General features: G+C 38.8%; 1 protein-coding gene and 1 pseudogene across 2 annotated transcripts in view; both read left to right on the forward strand.

Annotated features, from left to right (window-relative positions):
* Positions 1-13972, forward strand: part of POT1 (protection of telomeres 1) — a 58401-nt gene that overhangs the window by 16117 nt on the left and 28312 nt on the right. For both annotated transcript variants that reach the window (XM_007430268.3, XM_025167951.2), the window contains 3 exons: positions 191-241; positions 1007-1121; positions 11243-11373. In XM_007430268.3, coding sequence (XP_007430330.1) covers positions 191-241; positions 1007-1121; positions 11243-11373 — 297 coding nt within the window. The remainder of the gene's footprint in view (positions 1-190; positions 242-1006; positions 1122-11242; positions 11374-13972) is intronic.
* Positions 5784-10173, forward strand: LOC148215889 (uncharacterized; annotated as a pseudogene).

The raw sequence follows: 13972 nt of genomic DNA on the forward strand, positions 1-13972 counted from the left end.
TCTTTTAGATTAGCCTGAGTCATAGCACCTTAAAGAGATGTCTATTTCTGATATAATACCTAATTTCTTGTTTAAGTTTAATCAATTAATTAATGAAAGTCTTGTTGAAATATTGGCATGAAGAGTCTGAAATTAGTTTAGCTTGTTTTATAGTGCTAACCGTCTATAATTCTTTTTTTTTTTTCCCCAGATTTGTACTAGATCATCACGAACTATGACTGGGGCAGAAACAGTGGCCATGGTATGTTTTGAATCAATGAAACTTGTGGCCTCAATAACTAAAATAAGTCTTTTCTACTCACAAGATGGATAGTGCCTCATTAGGTGGCAAGGCTAGGACCAACCTTATCCGGACTGGGAAGAGGTTGGTGGGCTCAATCTAACATCAGAAAATATCTTGGAAGAAGGTAACTACTATACTGTTGCCAAGGAAACTGAATAGTTGTATAGGTGGTCTTTCTGAGTGATTCTCAAACCAAGGGTATATTTCTTTTTTCATAAGATGAGAGGAGAATTTAGCTCTTATGCTTGTGCAAATAATTTGAAAAGACACTTTGCTTGCAAGTAAAGAACCCCTCTGGATCCACTTCTCAGAGCTGTGAAAGAGCTGCTCAAAGATTCAGTATAGCTACTTTGTGGGCACTGTGGGCACCATAACGCCACCAGCTAGATGGCATCCACTGATCTTTATATTGTTGTTTTTTTGAAGTACTTGTTTATTATTTATTTATTTATTTGGTACTGGCAGAATTCACAGAATAGATCTCTTAAAATCTGCTTCTGTATTTAAGGAAAAATAATCATGGCATTATGTGAGTTTGCACGATGATATCGACTACTTGAAAAAGTTACTGACCTCTAGTTTATATGGGAAAAATCACTTTTTTTCATAATAGTTTCCACTATTTTAACGCTCAGCAAGAAAAAATAGATCAGTCAGAGAATTTTTGAGTAGTTTGCCATAGATCTTTTTCTCATAGGATCATTTTGTCTTTTGTCTTGCTAGCATGTTGCTCCCCAATACACATACACTCCTCTGAATCACCTTAAAAATGGGACTGTTGTCAACCTGTACGGGGCTGTGAAATTCTTCAAGCCTCCATATTTAAGCAAAGGAACTGGTATGTATGATTGTATATAGACATTAAAATTCTAATGTGCTAGAGTATACGCCTTTTTTAAGCAAATGAGTGCCAAAGTAGATTGTGGAGTAATGGTCAATGTCTGATAAACCGCCATAGCTAATGAAGTAAACGTTCAATCGTCTTTGCCTTTGGATAGAACCAGAAGCAGTTCATAACTGTGTCCCAGTTATGGTAAATGATGGTATACAACTTTATTTTTCAGGAGAGATTTAATTACTTGGAGTTGGACTCTGACTGGGCAAGTCCTAATGAGTTGCCCAGGAAACAGTCTTATGATGTTATCTCAATTGAGTGGGATTCTGTTACACTTGAGAAAGTAGACAAAGTCCTTTTGTCTGTTAGTACAGCCACCTGTTTGTTAGATCCTGGCCCTGCCTAGGTTATTAAAGCAGCCCGGAGGTTGACAATAGGATGGGTTCATGCGGTGGTTTCAGCCTCTTTGAGAGAGGGATAGTCCCACCAGCCTTGAAAGAGGTGGTGGTATGCCCCTCCTCAAGACCTTTCTCTGGACCTTTCTCTATTGGAGAATTATCAGCTCTTTCTGGGGAATGGTGTTGGACAGGGGGTTGGATGACAGCTACAGAGGATCTTGGAGGAAACAAATGACCTGGACCGATTTCAGTCTGGCTTCAGACCAGGGTACAGTACAGAGACGGCATTGGTCATACTTGGTGATGACCTTTTGTGGAGCTGGGATGGGGGTGGTGCATCCATTCTAATACTTCTTGATCTCTCAGCGGGTTTTGATGCTGTCAGCCATGGTATCCTTCTGGACTAGCTGCGGAAGTTAGGAGTGAGAGGCACTGTGCTTCTGTGGTTCACCTCCTTCCTCAGCAGTTGGTTTCAGTTGGTGTTGACAGATGGGGAAAGCTCATCTGTGGTCCCTACATGAAACCATTGGGTGAGGTCATCAGCCAGTTTGGGGTACAGTATCATCAGTATGCTGATGATACCCAGGTCTACATTTCCACCCCAAGCGGCACAGGTGAAGTTGTTAATGTATTGTCCCAGTGCCTGGAGACTGTTCGAATATGGATGGGGCAGAAGAGACTTCGGCTCAATCCTAACAAGACTGAGTGGCTGTGGTGTTTGGACCCCCTGGGTCAGAGATGTCACCATCTTTGGACTGGGATGGGGCTGCACTTCCCCAGGCTGGTGCGCAACTTGGGGGTTCTTCTGGACTCCCAGGTACTGCTTGAAGAGGAGGGCCTTTGTATGGTTCATCTTATGCACTAGTTATGCCTTTCCTCAATCAGGAGGCCCTTTAGATAGTCACTTGTGCCCTGGTCACCTCATAATTGGATTATTGCAATGCACTTTACATGGGGCTGCTCTTGAAGACTACCTGGAAGCTACAGCTGTTTCAAAATGCAGGAGCGTGAGCAGTAATGGGTCCCTCTCCATGTGCCATTGTGTCACCACTGCTATGTGAGCTGCATTGGCTGCCAGTTGGCTTCCAAGTGCAATTCAAGGTGCTGGTTATGACCTATAAAGCACTGTATGGCATAGGACCTCAATACCTTGCTTGTCTTCAATTGTTTCTGGCCCCCAGTAGGTTCCAGCAGAGTGGGTGTGCTCCAGGTCCCCTCCATTAAATGGTGCCATCTTGTGGGACTGAGAAAGTGTGCCTTCTCTGTTGCAGACCCCATTCTCTGGAACAGTTGTCTCCCCCCCTCCTCCAGAGATAAAGATGGCACCTTCTCTCCTGGGGTTACGGAAAGCTTTGAAAACCTGGGTTTGGTTGCAGGCCTGGGGTTGATGTTTGTTATTTGTTTAGTGTGGATTTTGTTATTAGAGCATTTTAATCCAGGCTGCCTTTGATTTAATTATCTTTAGCTGATTTTATGTCTTTTTTAGTTTTGTGCACCACCCAGAGTCCACTGAGATGGGCGGCCGATAAATTCAAATAAATAAATAAATAATTGCAGTCTTGCAGAATGGACAGGAATGTGCATATGACCAGGTCAAAGGGGAAGTAGGGATGATCGTAGCAGACAGTGGTCCAGAATAAAGCCTGGATGTGCCCACACCTCTTTCACCATATTTTTCTTAAGCCCTATTAAATACTGTATTTTTTCTTAAGTAGATTTCACCATCAGCCCTCTCTCTCATTTTATCTGGTCTTAAATCTACTGAGTTTAATTTTTATCTGATAGGAAAATTACCAGCTGCAGCTTTTTTTGTACATCAACTTTATCACTTAAGGCTTTCTAACAGTAGAATGCTTTCTGAATGTAGAATTAAGTGGATGCTGTGCTATGCACACTGTGGAGCAGGAAGAAAAGTTCAGCAGCAGTCTCCTCTGCTGCTGGTTTTGAGTACTGTACTCTCATTTGTCAGTGCAGTGGTAAACTGCAGAAGAAAGGCGACAGAGATGAGAAAGGACGCAATAGGGAGACAGGAAAACAAAGCGGCCTCTCCCCGCACCAAAAAAGTCTTTGGATTGGGGGACCAAGTTGGCCACAGGCTGTTTAGCCATTGTGGAACTTGGTTTAACCAGAGATGCAAAAAGTCTGCTAGTATGAGGCAGTTTCCTGTGCATTAATTTTTAAGAGATGTTGATTTGCATTCTCTCTTTGTAAATTTAACACTTATTTAAGTGACCGCATTGGTATGAGTGTTCTTGGAATGAGGGAGTAAAATATGCAGTATTGTAGTCAGCCAACCCTTTTCATTACTAACACAAGTGTCATTTCATCTGAATTTGTTTCTGCATAAATGTATTTAAGATTGTATCTGAAATTTGCTCTGTTCTCTGTACTAATTGTATGATTATGTTTTTCCAAGAGTAAAACATCCCAAATTAAATTATACCACCAGAAAAAAAGTTCAAATATGGAAAATCATACAGAATTTTCAGAAAAATGCGATGCTGCTGTGAGACTCCACAGATACTCAGTATAGTTGTAGTAATTCTTATGCCCTGACAAGAAAGATAGGCTATGAGCTGGTCTGCTTCTTTTCTCATTTAAATTTCCCTCTTTCTTTCCAGATTAGTCACAGTTAGTCTTATGTGCATTGGGATGATTATTATGGTTCCTTTCCAAACAATTTACAAACCCATTTTGGTCCGCAACCTTTATTCAGATATGCCCAAAACTGTAATGTTATTGTAATTTACTGTAGTTCCACTGCAAATGTAACCATAATCATATATAGCTTTGAAAAAAAGAAATGAAACATATGGAAGTGTTGGAAGTTGGATAATTTGGAGGAAGGAGTACAATTTTTCCATACAGTATAATTCATAGAGTTCTCTATTCCTGTAAAACATTTATAAAAACATTTTTGTTTGTTTGTGTGTAATGTGAGTTATGCAACAATGAGAAACTTAAGAAAGCTTTTGTTATTATATGTGATGGACTACTAGTAAAACAAAGTCATTGTAAATAATTGGTTGAATCCAAATTTGGTGATATTTATAATAGGCCCATTGAAATAACTAAAACTTAAATTAACAGTGACCTTAGCCTCTGTGATAAAATGGATTTGTTATTTTAAAAGGGATTCAACTTTTTAAATAAGGAAATTTTCAATGATAAAATATGAATGCTCATACCAGAAATATCCTGTAATAATTGCTTTTAAGCATAAAAAGAGGAGTTGAGGGAGCTGAAAAGGGCTAAGAGACGGCTAGAGCGCTGCTGGCGGAAAACTCGGGACGAATCAGACTGAACACGGGTTAGAGCGGCTATTAAGGCCTACCTAGTGGCGGTAAGGGCAGCGAAACGTCAATATTTCTCCGCTCTTATTGCATCCTCAGAGTGTCGCCCTGCAGCCCTGTTTAGGGTCACCCAGACCCTCCTGGGAAAAGGGGGGGCGGAGGACTACTTGCAGGGTCGTACAGAGGAACTTGCTGAACACCTGATGGATAAAATTGCTCAGATCCGCTCTCAGTTGGAAGCCAAGCGTGGAGTAGGTCCAGAAGAGTTGCCCAGGGAGCGTTCTTGCCCAGTTATCTGGGAACGGTTTGATCCTGTTGTCCCTGAGGAAGTGGACAGGGTCCTCGGGGCTGTCAGTGCGACCACCTGTGATTTAGATCCGTGTCCCTCCTGGTTAGTTAGATCTACCAAGGAGGTGACCTTAGGGTGGGTCCTGGTGGTGGTTAATTCATCCTTGCAGGAGTGGGTGTTCCCAAAGCCTTTTAAAGAGGCTTTGGTCCACCCTCTCCTCAAGAAACCGTCGCTAGACCCCACCGTCCTGGACAACTTTCGTCCAGTCTCCTACCTCCCCTTTTTAGGGAAGGTGGTAGAAAAGATGGTCACATGGCAGCTTCAGAGGATCCTGGAGGAAACGGATTATCTGGACCCCTATCAGTCAGGATTCAGGCCTAGTTATGGGACAGAAACAGCATTGGTCGCACTTTTAGATGATCTCTGGCGAGACCGGGATGGGGGGAGTGCATCCATCCTTGCTCTTCTTGACCTCTCGGCGGCTTTCGATACCATCGACCATGGTATCCTTTTGGGTCGGCTGCAGGAGTTGGGGTTGGGTGGCACAATGTTGTGCTGGTTCAGCTCCTTTCTCCAAGGCCGAACCCAATCGGTGTTGATAGGGAGAGAGAGGTCCAGCCCCCGGTCCCTACTGTGTGGGGTGCCACAGGGGTCAGTGCTTTCACCGCTCCTATTTAATATCTACATGAAGCCACTGGGTGAGATCATCCGGCGCCATGGAGTGAGGTATCACCAGTATGCTGATGATACCCAACTATACATCTCCATCCCAGGTGCCTTAAGTGATGCTGTGACTGCCCTTTCATGGTGCCTGGAGGCTGTGGGGGCCTGGATGGGGGACAACAGGCTTCACCTGAACCCTGGTAAGACGGAGTGGCTGTGGATACGGGGAGCCTCAAGATCTAGGACTTTGTCATCTTTGGTTCTTGATGGGGTTGCACTACCCCAGACAGACCCGGTGCATAATTTGGGGGTTCTCCTGGACTCATGACTCCTGCTCGAAGAGCAGGTGGCAGTCGTGGCCAGGAGGGCCTTTGCACGACTTCGTGTCGTCCGGCAGTTATGCCCCTTCCTGGATCAGGGGGACCTCCGCACGGTCACTTACGCCCTGGTCACCTCTGGGTTGGACTACTGTAATGCGCTCTACATGGGGCTACCCTTGAAGAGTATCCGGAAGCTACAGCTGGTGCAGAATGTGGCGGCGCGGACAATTCTCAATGCCCCTAGGAGGGCACATATAACACCGCTGTTGTGTGAGCTGCATTGGTTACCAGTTTGTTTCCGGGTCCAATTCAAGGTGTTGGTCATCACCTTTAAAGCCCTTCATGGCACGGGACCAGGTTATCTGAGGAACCGCCTCGCCCTGGTCACTTCAGCCCGTCCCACTCGGTCTAGCAGAAGGGGCAGGTTGCAGACCCTATCGGTCAGGGAATTTTGATTGGTGGGGTCTAGGCAGAGAGCCTTTTCTGCTGCAGCGCCTGCCCTATGGAACATCCTGCCTCCTGAGGTCCGGTGTGTCCCCTCCCTCATGGCCTTCAGGAAAGGTATTAAATCCTGGCTTTGCCAGAAGGCCTGGGGGCCAGAGGGGGGCCCGCACCTGTGGAGATGGCTGGTGGGATGATGGGTTGCCCCCCCCAGCATCTTACAGGTTTTTATAGGGCCAAAATTAGAGGAGGTTTTTTAGGGCATTTTTAATATGTTTTTAAATTATTTATAGTTTTTAGCCATCTTGGAGAGAATTGTGTTTTTTCTTTTTTATTGTGAGCCGCCCAGAGTCACCTGTGGGGGAGATGGGTGACATACAAGCCGAATTAAATAAATAAATAAATAAATAAATCAAATCATTGAGGTATAGAAAATAATCCTAGGAAATAGTGTGTTTATACACTTTTATGCCAATGGAATATTACTTTTTGCAGTAATTTAATTTGGACTTTTATAGATGCCTCACTTCTTTTTTTTCTGAATTTTTTAAATATTATAAAATCATTCCCACGTACTGTAATATTGTAAAATGTACCTCGTATTATAATAGCAATTACAATGCAGTTATTAGAATTTAATTTCACTTATGAAGTACTCCAGACAAATATCTCTGACGGGAGGCTATGTTCTGAAGACATCAGATATTAACACTTGGACACTGATAAAAAATCTTATACTAAGAGCCAGAATTTTTGTAGCTTATAAATAGTTTATCTTGAGGTGCGAAAGACACATTGGTGATGGCTTAGGTTTTTAATTACATTTAGATATCTTTGACAAAAGATAGGGTGCTAAAGATAAAATGGTGTGCCACCCTGAACTCATGGACTTGTCAGGACCATAGCAGTTCTTCACAATTAACTCTTTCTTCTTGCCTGAATTCTGGATTGATCAACTGAAGATATTCTTTGTGGTTTTAATTATTTATTTCAATAATTTCAGTGCCACTCCTATGAATATAAAAACCTGATTAGGTATAGAATATTGAATATCTAATATCCCTAAAATGGATAAACTAAAATAATCACTATCCTTTTTTTTCCTTCAAAAAAGTATTCCATCGCCACCCATCCAATGCACGATGCCCATCTAAAGAAATCAGTTGCTACAGCAGTGTTTCTCAACCTTGACAACTTGAAGATGAGTGGACTTCAACTCCCAGAATTCCCCAGACACTCATTTTCAAGTTGCTAAGGTTGAGAAACACTGTTCTATATATTTTATATAAAAGGCCTGTTATCTGCTTCTCTTTCTCCACTATCCATTCCTGGAGGATTTGCCCGCTCCCTGATCATTTTGATCGCTTTTTCCTCATCTTTATCTTTCTGCGAATATTTGCAAAGCAAAGCTGGCATGCTTTCAAGTAAATGAAATGTACAGTTACTGTAAAGATCTTCGTAGTGGTATTCAGTGGTATATTGCAAGCAGCAGAAGCAGATTCCACAGAGGGATCTTTTTGCTCCCACCCTGCAAAAGCTACATCACCTAAAATTCATGCACAGGGTCCCCCAGTCCCCTAAAGGACACTTTGGGGCCACATGAGATGCTCCAGAAGAAAGATAGGTGAAGAAAATCCTGTTTTGTCAGTGAAAGTCTGGTAGCACAGCATTGATTTCATCTTCACGTTTGTTTCTTTGTTTAAGGCACATTTTGCAAACATCATGTAAAAGGACTTATTTAACAAAATAGTTCAGTTAATTCAGTGCTTCTAACAGTTCAGTCTTACCTAAAACAGTGGGGGGTTTAAATCAGCCAAAGATTGCTCCGTCAATCTTTTTACAGAATTCATGTAACTGTAACCTACCTCATAGTGTTACTGTGAGTATACGTTGTAAAGCAGGTGGGGGAATTCTGTATATCACATTGAGTGTCGTTTTTCTTTTGATGAAATGCAGAATGTATAAATAAAATTATAGATCAAGTAGTGAGTAGAAGAGCAATCAGTTATTATTGCTGTTTGCCATACATATGGAAGGTTCATTCCAATAAAGTTGTTACCAAGTCTAATGGCAGTAGTTTCCATTTTCTATGGAGATTGTAATAATTTGGGACATACTAAAATACCATGTGGAGCTTTTGTTTGATTTCAGGTCTGGCAGTCACACAGGAACTTGTTTTAAGAGAATATATCTATAATCCCATTGTGCTATGTATTTTAAAACAGTATTAGAACCAAGGAAGTACCTTTAGGCTATATTAAGTCTCCATAGGATGCTTGCAATTCAACGTGTTATTAAAAAAAACAGTACAACAGATTTTTATAAGTGTTAGTTGTACTTACAGACCAGAGTCTGGTAAATCCATAAGGATACATTGACATTTTTTTGCACTGTAACTAACATAGCTTCTGTCCACAAAAAGAATTTTACACTGTACAGTATATCCTGTGTTGTTTATTGAACTGAGGTAACCCATAAAGATACAGAACTCTAAATCGTAGCAACCAAAACATTTGCTCAGGTTTGAAAAGAACCTTCCTTTTCAGGCTGTTACCTTAGATCTTGTATATCTTACCAACATGAAATGTCTTGACCATTTTTTAAAATTTAAGTAAGGTATATAATATATAAGCTTAGAATTAGAAGTTTGTTCTTGATCCTGTTGGTATACTTTGTTTTTCCTATCTTCCTTTTACATCTCCTTGATAACACCTTCGTGTATTTTCTGCTTTTTTAAGATAATTTTCAAAGTTAAACTCTCAATATATAAAGCATCTCAGCCTTACTACTCATACTTCTCAAGACTATTCGTCTGAGCACAGTACCTCTAAAGTAATTATTTTTACTTGAAAAGTATTTGTAAACATTTCCCCTTAAATACATTTATTTAGGTGAGCATTGCTATTCGCAGATTTTTATGTAAATTAGATATTTTTGTGGCATATTTTTTTCTGATATAACCCTTAGTTTGAGAACTGCCACATAATCTTTTAGAAAAACTGCAATTTTTAAAATCATTTATTTATAAAATCTATATTCTACATTTTTGCTGGATTTTTCTTCCACACAGTCCCAAAAAGGAATTGTTCTTTTACTTTTAAATATATCTCAAGAGATAGTTTTAACTTTAAAGGTTAGTTTTGTTTTTATCTACATAGGTATTACTCCCACTGAATTTAATTAGGCTTATTTACATATTTTCTTTGCTTAAAACATTTATCCAATTTATTCCAGATAAATTCCAGCACTTTCTAATGCCACTAAAGAGAAGTGAAGTTACCATCTTTACATTCTGATTGGTCAGAACATATCAGTAAATAACCAAAAATCCATACAGGCCTGTGGTATTAACATCCTGCCATAAGATTATTCTCAGTGCAGCTGTGCTGCAGTAGAAGAGGGCTTAACCACCCACAACTGCTAATTTAGTCGTGTGAGTGACAGATTTACTATTTTATTTAATATTCATGCAGAGTTTACTGAAAATAATTTGCATTATAGTTTGGTGAGATGTTGCTTAAAGGAAAACATGCACACCCCCTATATCCCACCTTCAAGGTTACAAACCAAGATTCAGCACTGCTAAAGAAAACGATTGAACAAAAAGTGAAGGAGAAAGGTCAGTTTGACAGTGAAAGAACAAAGAGGTGAATTGTAAACAGCAACTTTCCTGGAACTCAGGCTGATTCGCCCATCTTGATGTTCTGCTGCACTAGATTATTACACAATTGGACAAACAAGGATGCTTTTTTCTCATCTGTGTCTCAGGAGACAACAGCTGGAACAGAGTACTTCCTGCCTAGGAAAGGTGATAAAAGTTTCATGCAGTTAGAAATGTCATAGAAATCTGCCATTGATTTCTAAATAAGTAGATTTGCAGGTTTTTCCAAAACAAGCATCACTACAGAATAGTTTTCTGTTCAAAAACTTTCATGAGAAGATATTGATTTGTGAGAAATCTGTTCAAAAGAGCATATGTTTCTGAGGGTTATGTATGAAAAGAGATGGATACGTTTTTGTTTTTCTGAGACAGAGAGCAAGAACTCTTTATATTTTAAAACTTTGCTTTGGGAAAATAAGCATGCAAAGATTTATTTTCATTTTTTGTTAGTTTATTGTAAAAAAAACTCTCAAGGAATTACATGCATATAAACTAGCTGCCTACAAAAGCTCTAGCTAGAAAAAGTTGCATGCATAGGTACATATTACCTGTATTTACAGATATTTTTAAAAATCCATTTAAAAACACTCATGGAACAGAGTATTTGTCTAATAATTATTAAATAGATTGGATTTTATTGATCCACTCATTCATTCATGTAGCTTCTTGGTTTCAAATCAGTGGATAGATCTAATTGATTGTACTAAAAGGAAAGGAATACAGTTTGTTTGCTATGGTAGCAACAACGCAATTGACAACTTTTGGAAGATAAAAATTTGTGTAAAAAATAAGATATTCAGTCTACTACTAATTAACCAGATTTTGCTATTTGTTATATGAACTTTGTAAACATTACTTTATAAAGTAAATCCATTTGTATCGGCACTGTGGAAGATTGACAAGGAATTAGTGGTGAAGTCATATGGAATCTTACAATTTTGTCCTTATGTTCTAATGTATGTCATTTTTGTCAGGGAAACAAAAAACAAATAAACCTGGATTCCTTTGCATGATAATCTTTCTGTTCTTCTTTTTAATTCTCTTTTTCAACCTTTACAGATTATTGCTCAGTGGTGACCATTGTAGATCAGTCCAGTGTGAAGTTGGTGTGTTCATTTTTTAATGCAGTCAGAGATGCCCTTCCACACATCTACAGAATTGGTGATATTGTTCGATTTCACAGAATAAAGGTAATTTGAACATACTTCCTGCCATGTGGTAAAAAAGTTGTTCTGTAGGCTGTTCAAAGGAAACAGAGCAGATACTTTTTGGCATTCATCTTTGACAGAGAGAATCCTATCCATTTATGGGATTGCTGATCCATATTGATCATTCCCACCCCATAAACTGCACTAGACGCCTGCACTTGGGCTTTGGGTAGCATGCTGGGGGATGTGGGTCTAAGGAAAAAAAAAATCTGAATTTAATTTTAATTGAATTACAATTGGATTACATTGATTACAGTTAATAGGATAACTATTTAGGAATGTTGCTTTCTACCACAAGAGACAAATTCTTAGACACTTCCTGGGCTTTAATAGACTGCACAACATCTTGAGTTCTCTGCTATAGTCATATGACTAACCATATCATTCTTGTAGACAAGCAGAACTGAAGGTTTGTTAGAATACTTTGTGCATTCTGTCTTTATGTTACAAGAAGGGTGTGTTTTTGTGTATGATCTGTCAGCTTGATGGTAGGTGGGTCTTGGACTATGATCCAAGATAGCATGCTTGTTCCTGTTAGATATTCTACTTCTGCACTTTAAAAAATGTTTTTATGTATTAAAGAAACACAAGCATTCACAAACATTGATTAGAGATACTCTTTTGCTGCCTTTTCATGGTCATTACTCTCTCTCTCTCTCTCTCTCTCTTTCTTCTTTCTTCTTTCTTCTTTCTTCTTTCTTCTTTTTTTTTTTTGCTGTTCTTTTAGCAGAAATGTTACTGTCCTTGAACTTGTAACTCTCCTCCTTTCTCACTTTTCAGCATATTGTAATCTTGATGGAAGAGGGGATATTTTTGGTATCATTTTGCAAATTTAGCAAGTGAAGTAGTTGCAGAGTGCAATTTGCAGGAGAAAATATGAATGTTTACTTTGTTCTGTGGGTTTGGATTAGGGGATGTTAACAATATATAGCAATGTAAATATTTGGTATACAACATAAATATTTGGTATACAACATATTTATGTTTGTTTGACTCCAAGAATGCTATTCTGGTGCATTTTTTTTTAATTCTCAAATATCACAAAATGTTTGTTCACCAGAGAATGAAACATATGCAAATATACATTGGGTATTGATTAGATCCTATTAGAATTTTTTGTTAATGTTCAGGTAGCCCTCATTTAGTGACTGCCTCGTACAGTGACCATTTGCAGTTACAATGGTAATAAAAAAAAGTAACTTTGTGACCAGTCCTTGCATTTATGACCTTCACAGGTCTGTAAAGCAAAGGAAACTGAAGTAAAATCATAAGCACAGTTGTGATTTCACTTAGCAACTGCTTTGCTTAATGATCGAGTTGCCGGTCCCAATTGTGGTAGCTAAATAAGGACTACCTGTATACCTGATTTAGATTAAGCACACTTCCTTATGAGATGGGAGGTGTCTAAATTTGAAATATAAATAAATAAATATTTCCCAGGTGGTAGAATCCATGCTTTTTATTTAGACGGGTGTATTTTTAGATATTTGTTAAAATGAAAGTATTTGCTAATTAACCACATTCCATCAAGTACATCACAAGTGTTGGGTGCTCCTGGGCCCTGCGCTTAAGTAACTCATAACCATTTATCTGAAAATTCAATGCAGGCAAGTTTAAACTAGTAACATTTCGATTAAGCTACATAGAGGTGCCTAAAGTTATATGTGCAATGCACAGAGTTTTAATCAATGTACAGATGAAGCAAGATTCCTTTGTTGTATGTTTATTTTGATGAAAGATTGGACTATAGAAAGAAGTCAAAAAGAAAAGATTAAAAAGCAAGGGAAGAAAATGTCATACATCAATAAGCCATAATATAGGCTGGCTTATGCAGTGCAATAGCAATTGTGATAGATGGAAATTATGCAACTCTCCTAGTGATCTTTGGGCAGTATACAATAAAAAAAGGTGGATATAGTCCATCTCTGTTCTACCAGATCTCTTAAATACAAAGGGAGTTTGAAGTTCAGAGTGTAGACTCTTATAGAGGAATGCATGAGTAAGGACTTCAATGTCTCATAAGCACATTTGCTCCAAAATGGAGATATACTTCCTAGAACTGCTATCATATATATACATATACATTATATATTATGTATTATGTATTATAATTTTATTAACAATTTTTAAAAAGGAAGATAAAAACTAATACTAACATAAAGTAAGGAAAAGAAAAGAAAAAGAAATCAAAGAGAAAGCTAAAAGTGCAAGAAAGGAAAAAAGGCAAAAGAAAAATAGGAAAAAAAAAGAAAGAAAAAAGATATAAAGTGGCTTCCAATCTTCTTTACAGCAGTTATAAGTGCAATTACAAATTTACCTCATACTCTGAGATTACCACATAACTCTTTAGATACCAGGTTTATTTGAATGGATCAGGTGGAGAAATATATGCTCATATATTTTGGAATTTAATTTACGAGGCTGCCATTAAAGCCCATTCAAGAATAATCATATAATCACTACACTAGAACTAGTCCTGCAAGAATTCACTGAACCCCATACTGCTAATGGTGGTATTTGTGATGAGGAAAATAATCATAGTGCCATCCAGATCCCTGCATATACACCTAAACTCTGTGAG

The sequence above is a fragment of the Python bivittatus genome, unplaced genomic scaffold, assembly GCF_059951505.1.
Source record: "Python bivittatus isolate LINGU-HERP-01145 unplaced genomic scaffold, Pbiv_v1 ctg000330_np1212, whole genome shotgun sequence".
In the NCBI taxonomy this organism is placed as follows: domain Eukaryota; kingdom Metazoa; phylum Chordata; class Lepidosauria; order Squamata; family Pythonidae; genus Python; species Python bivittatus.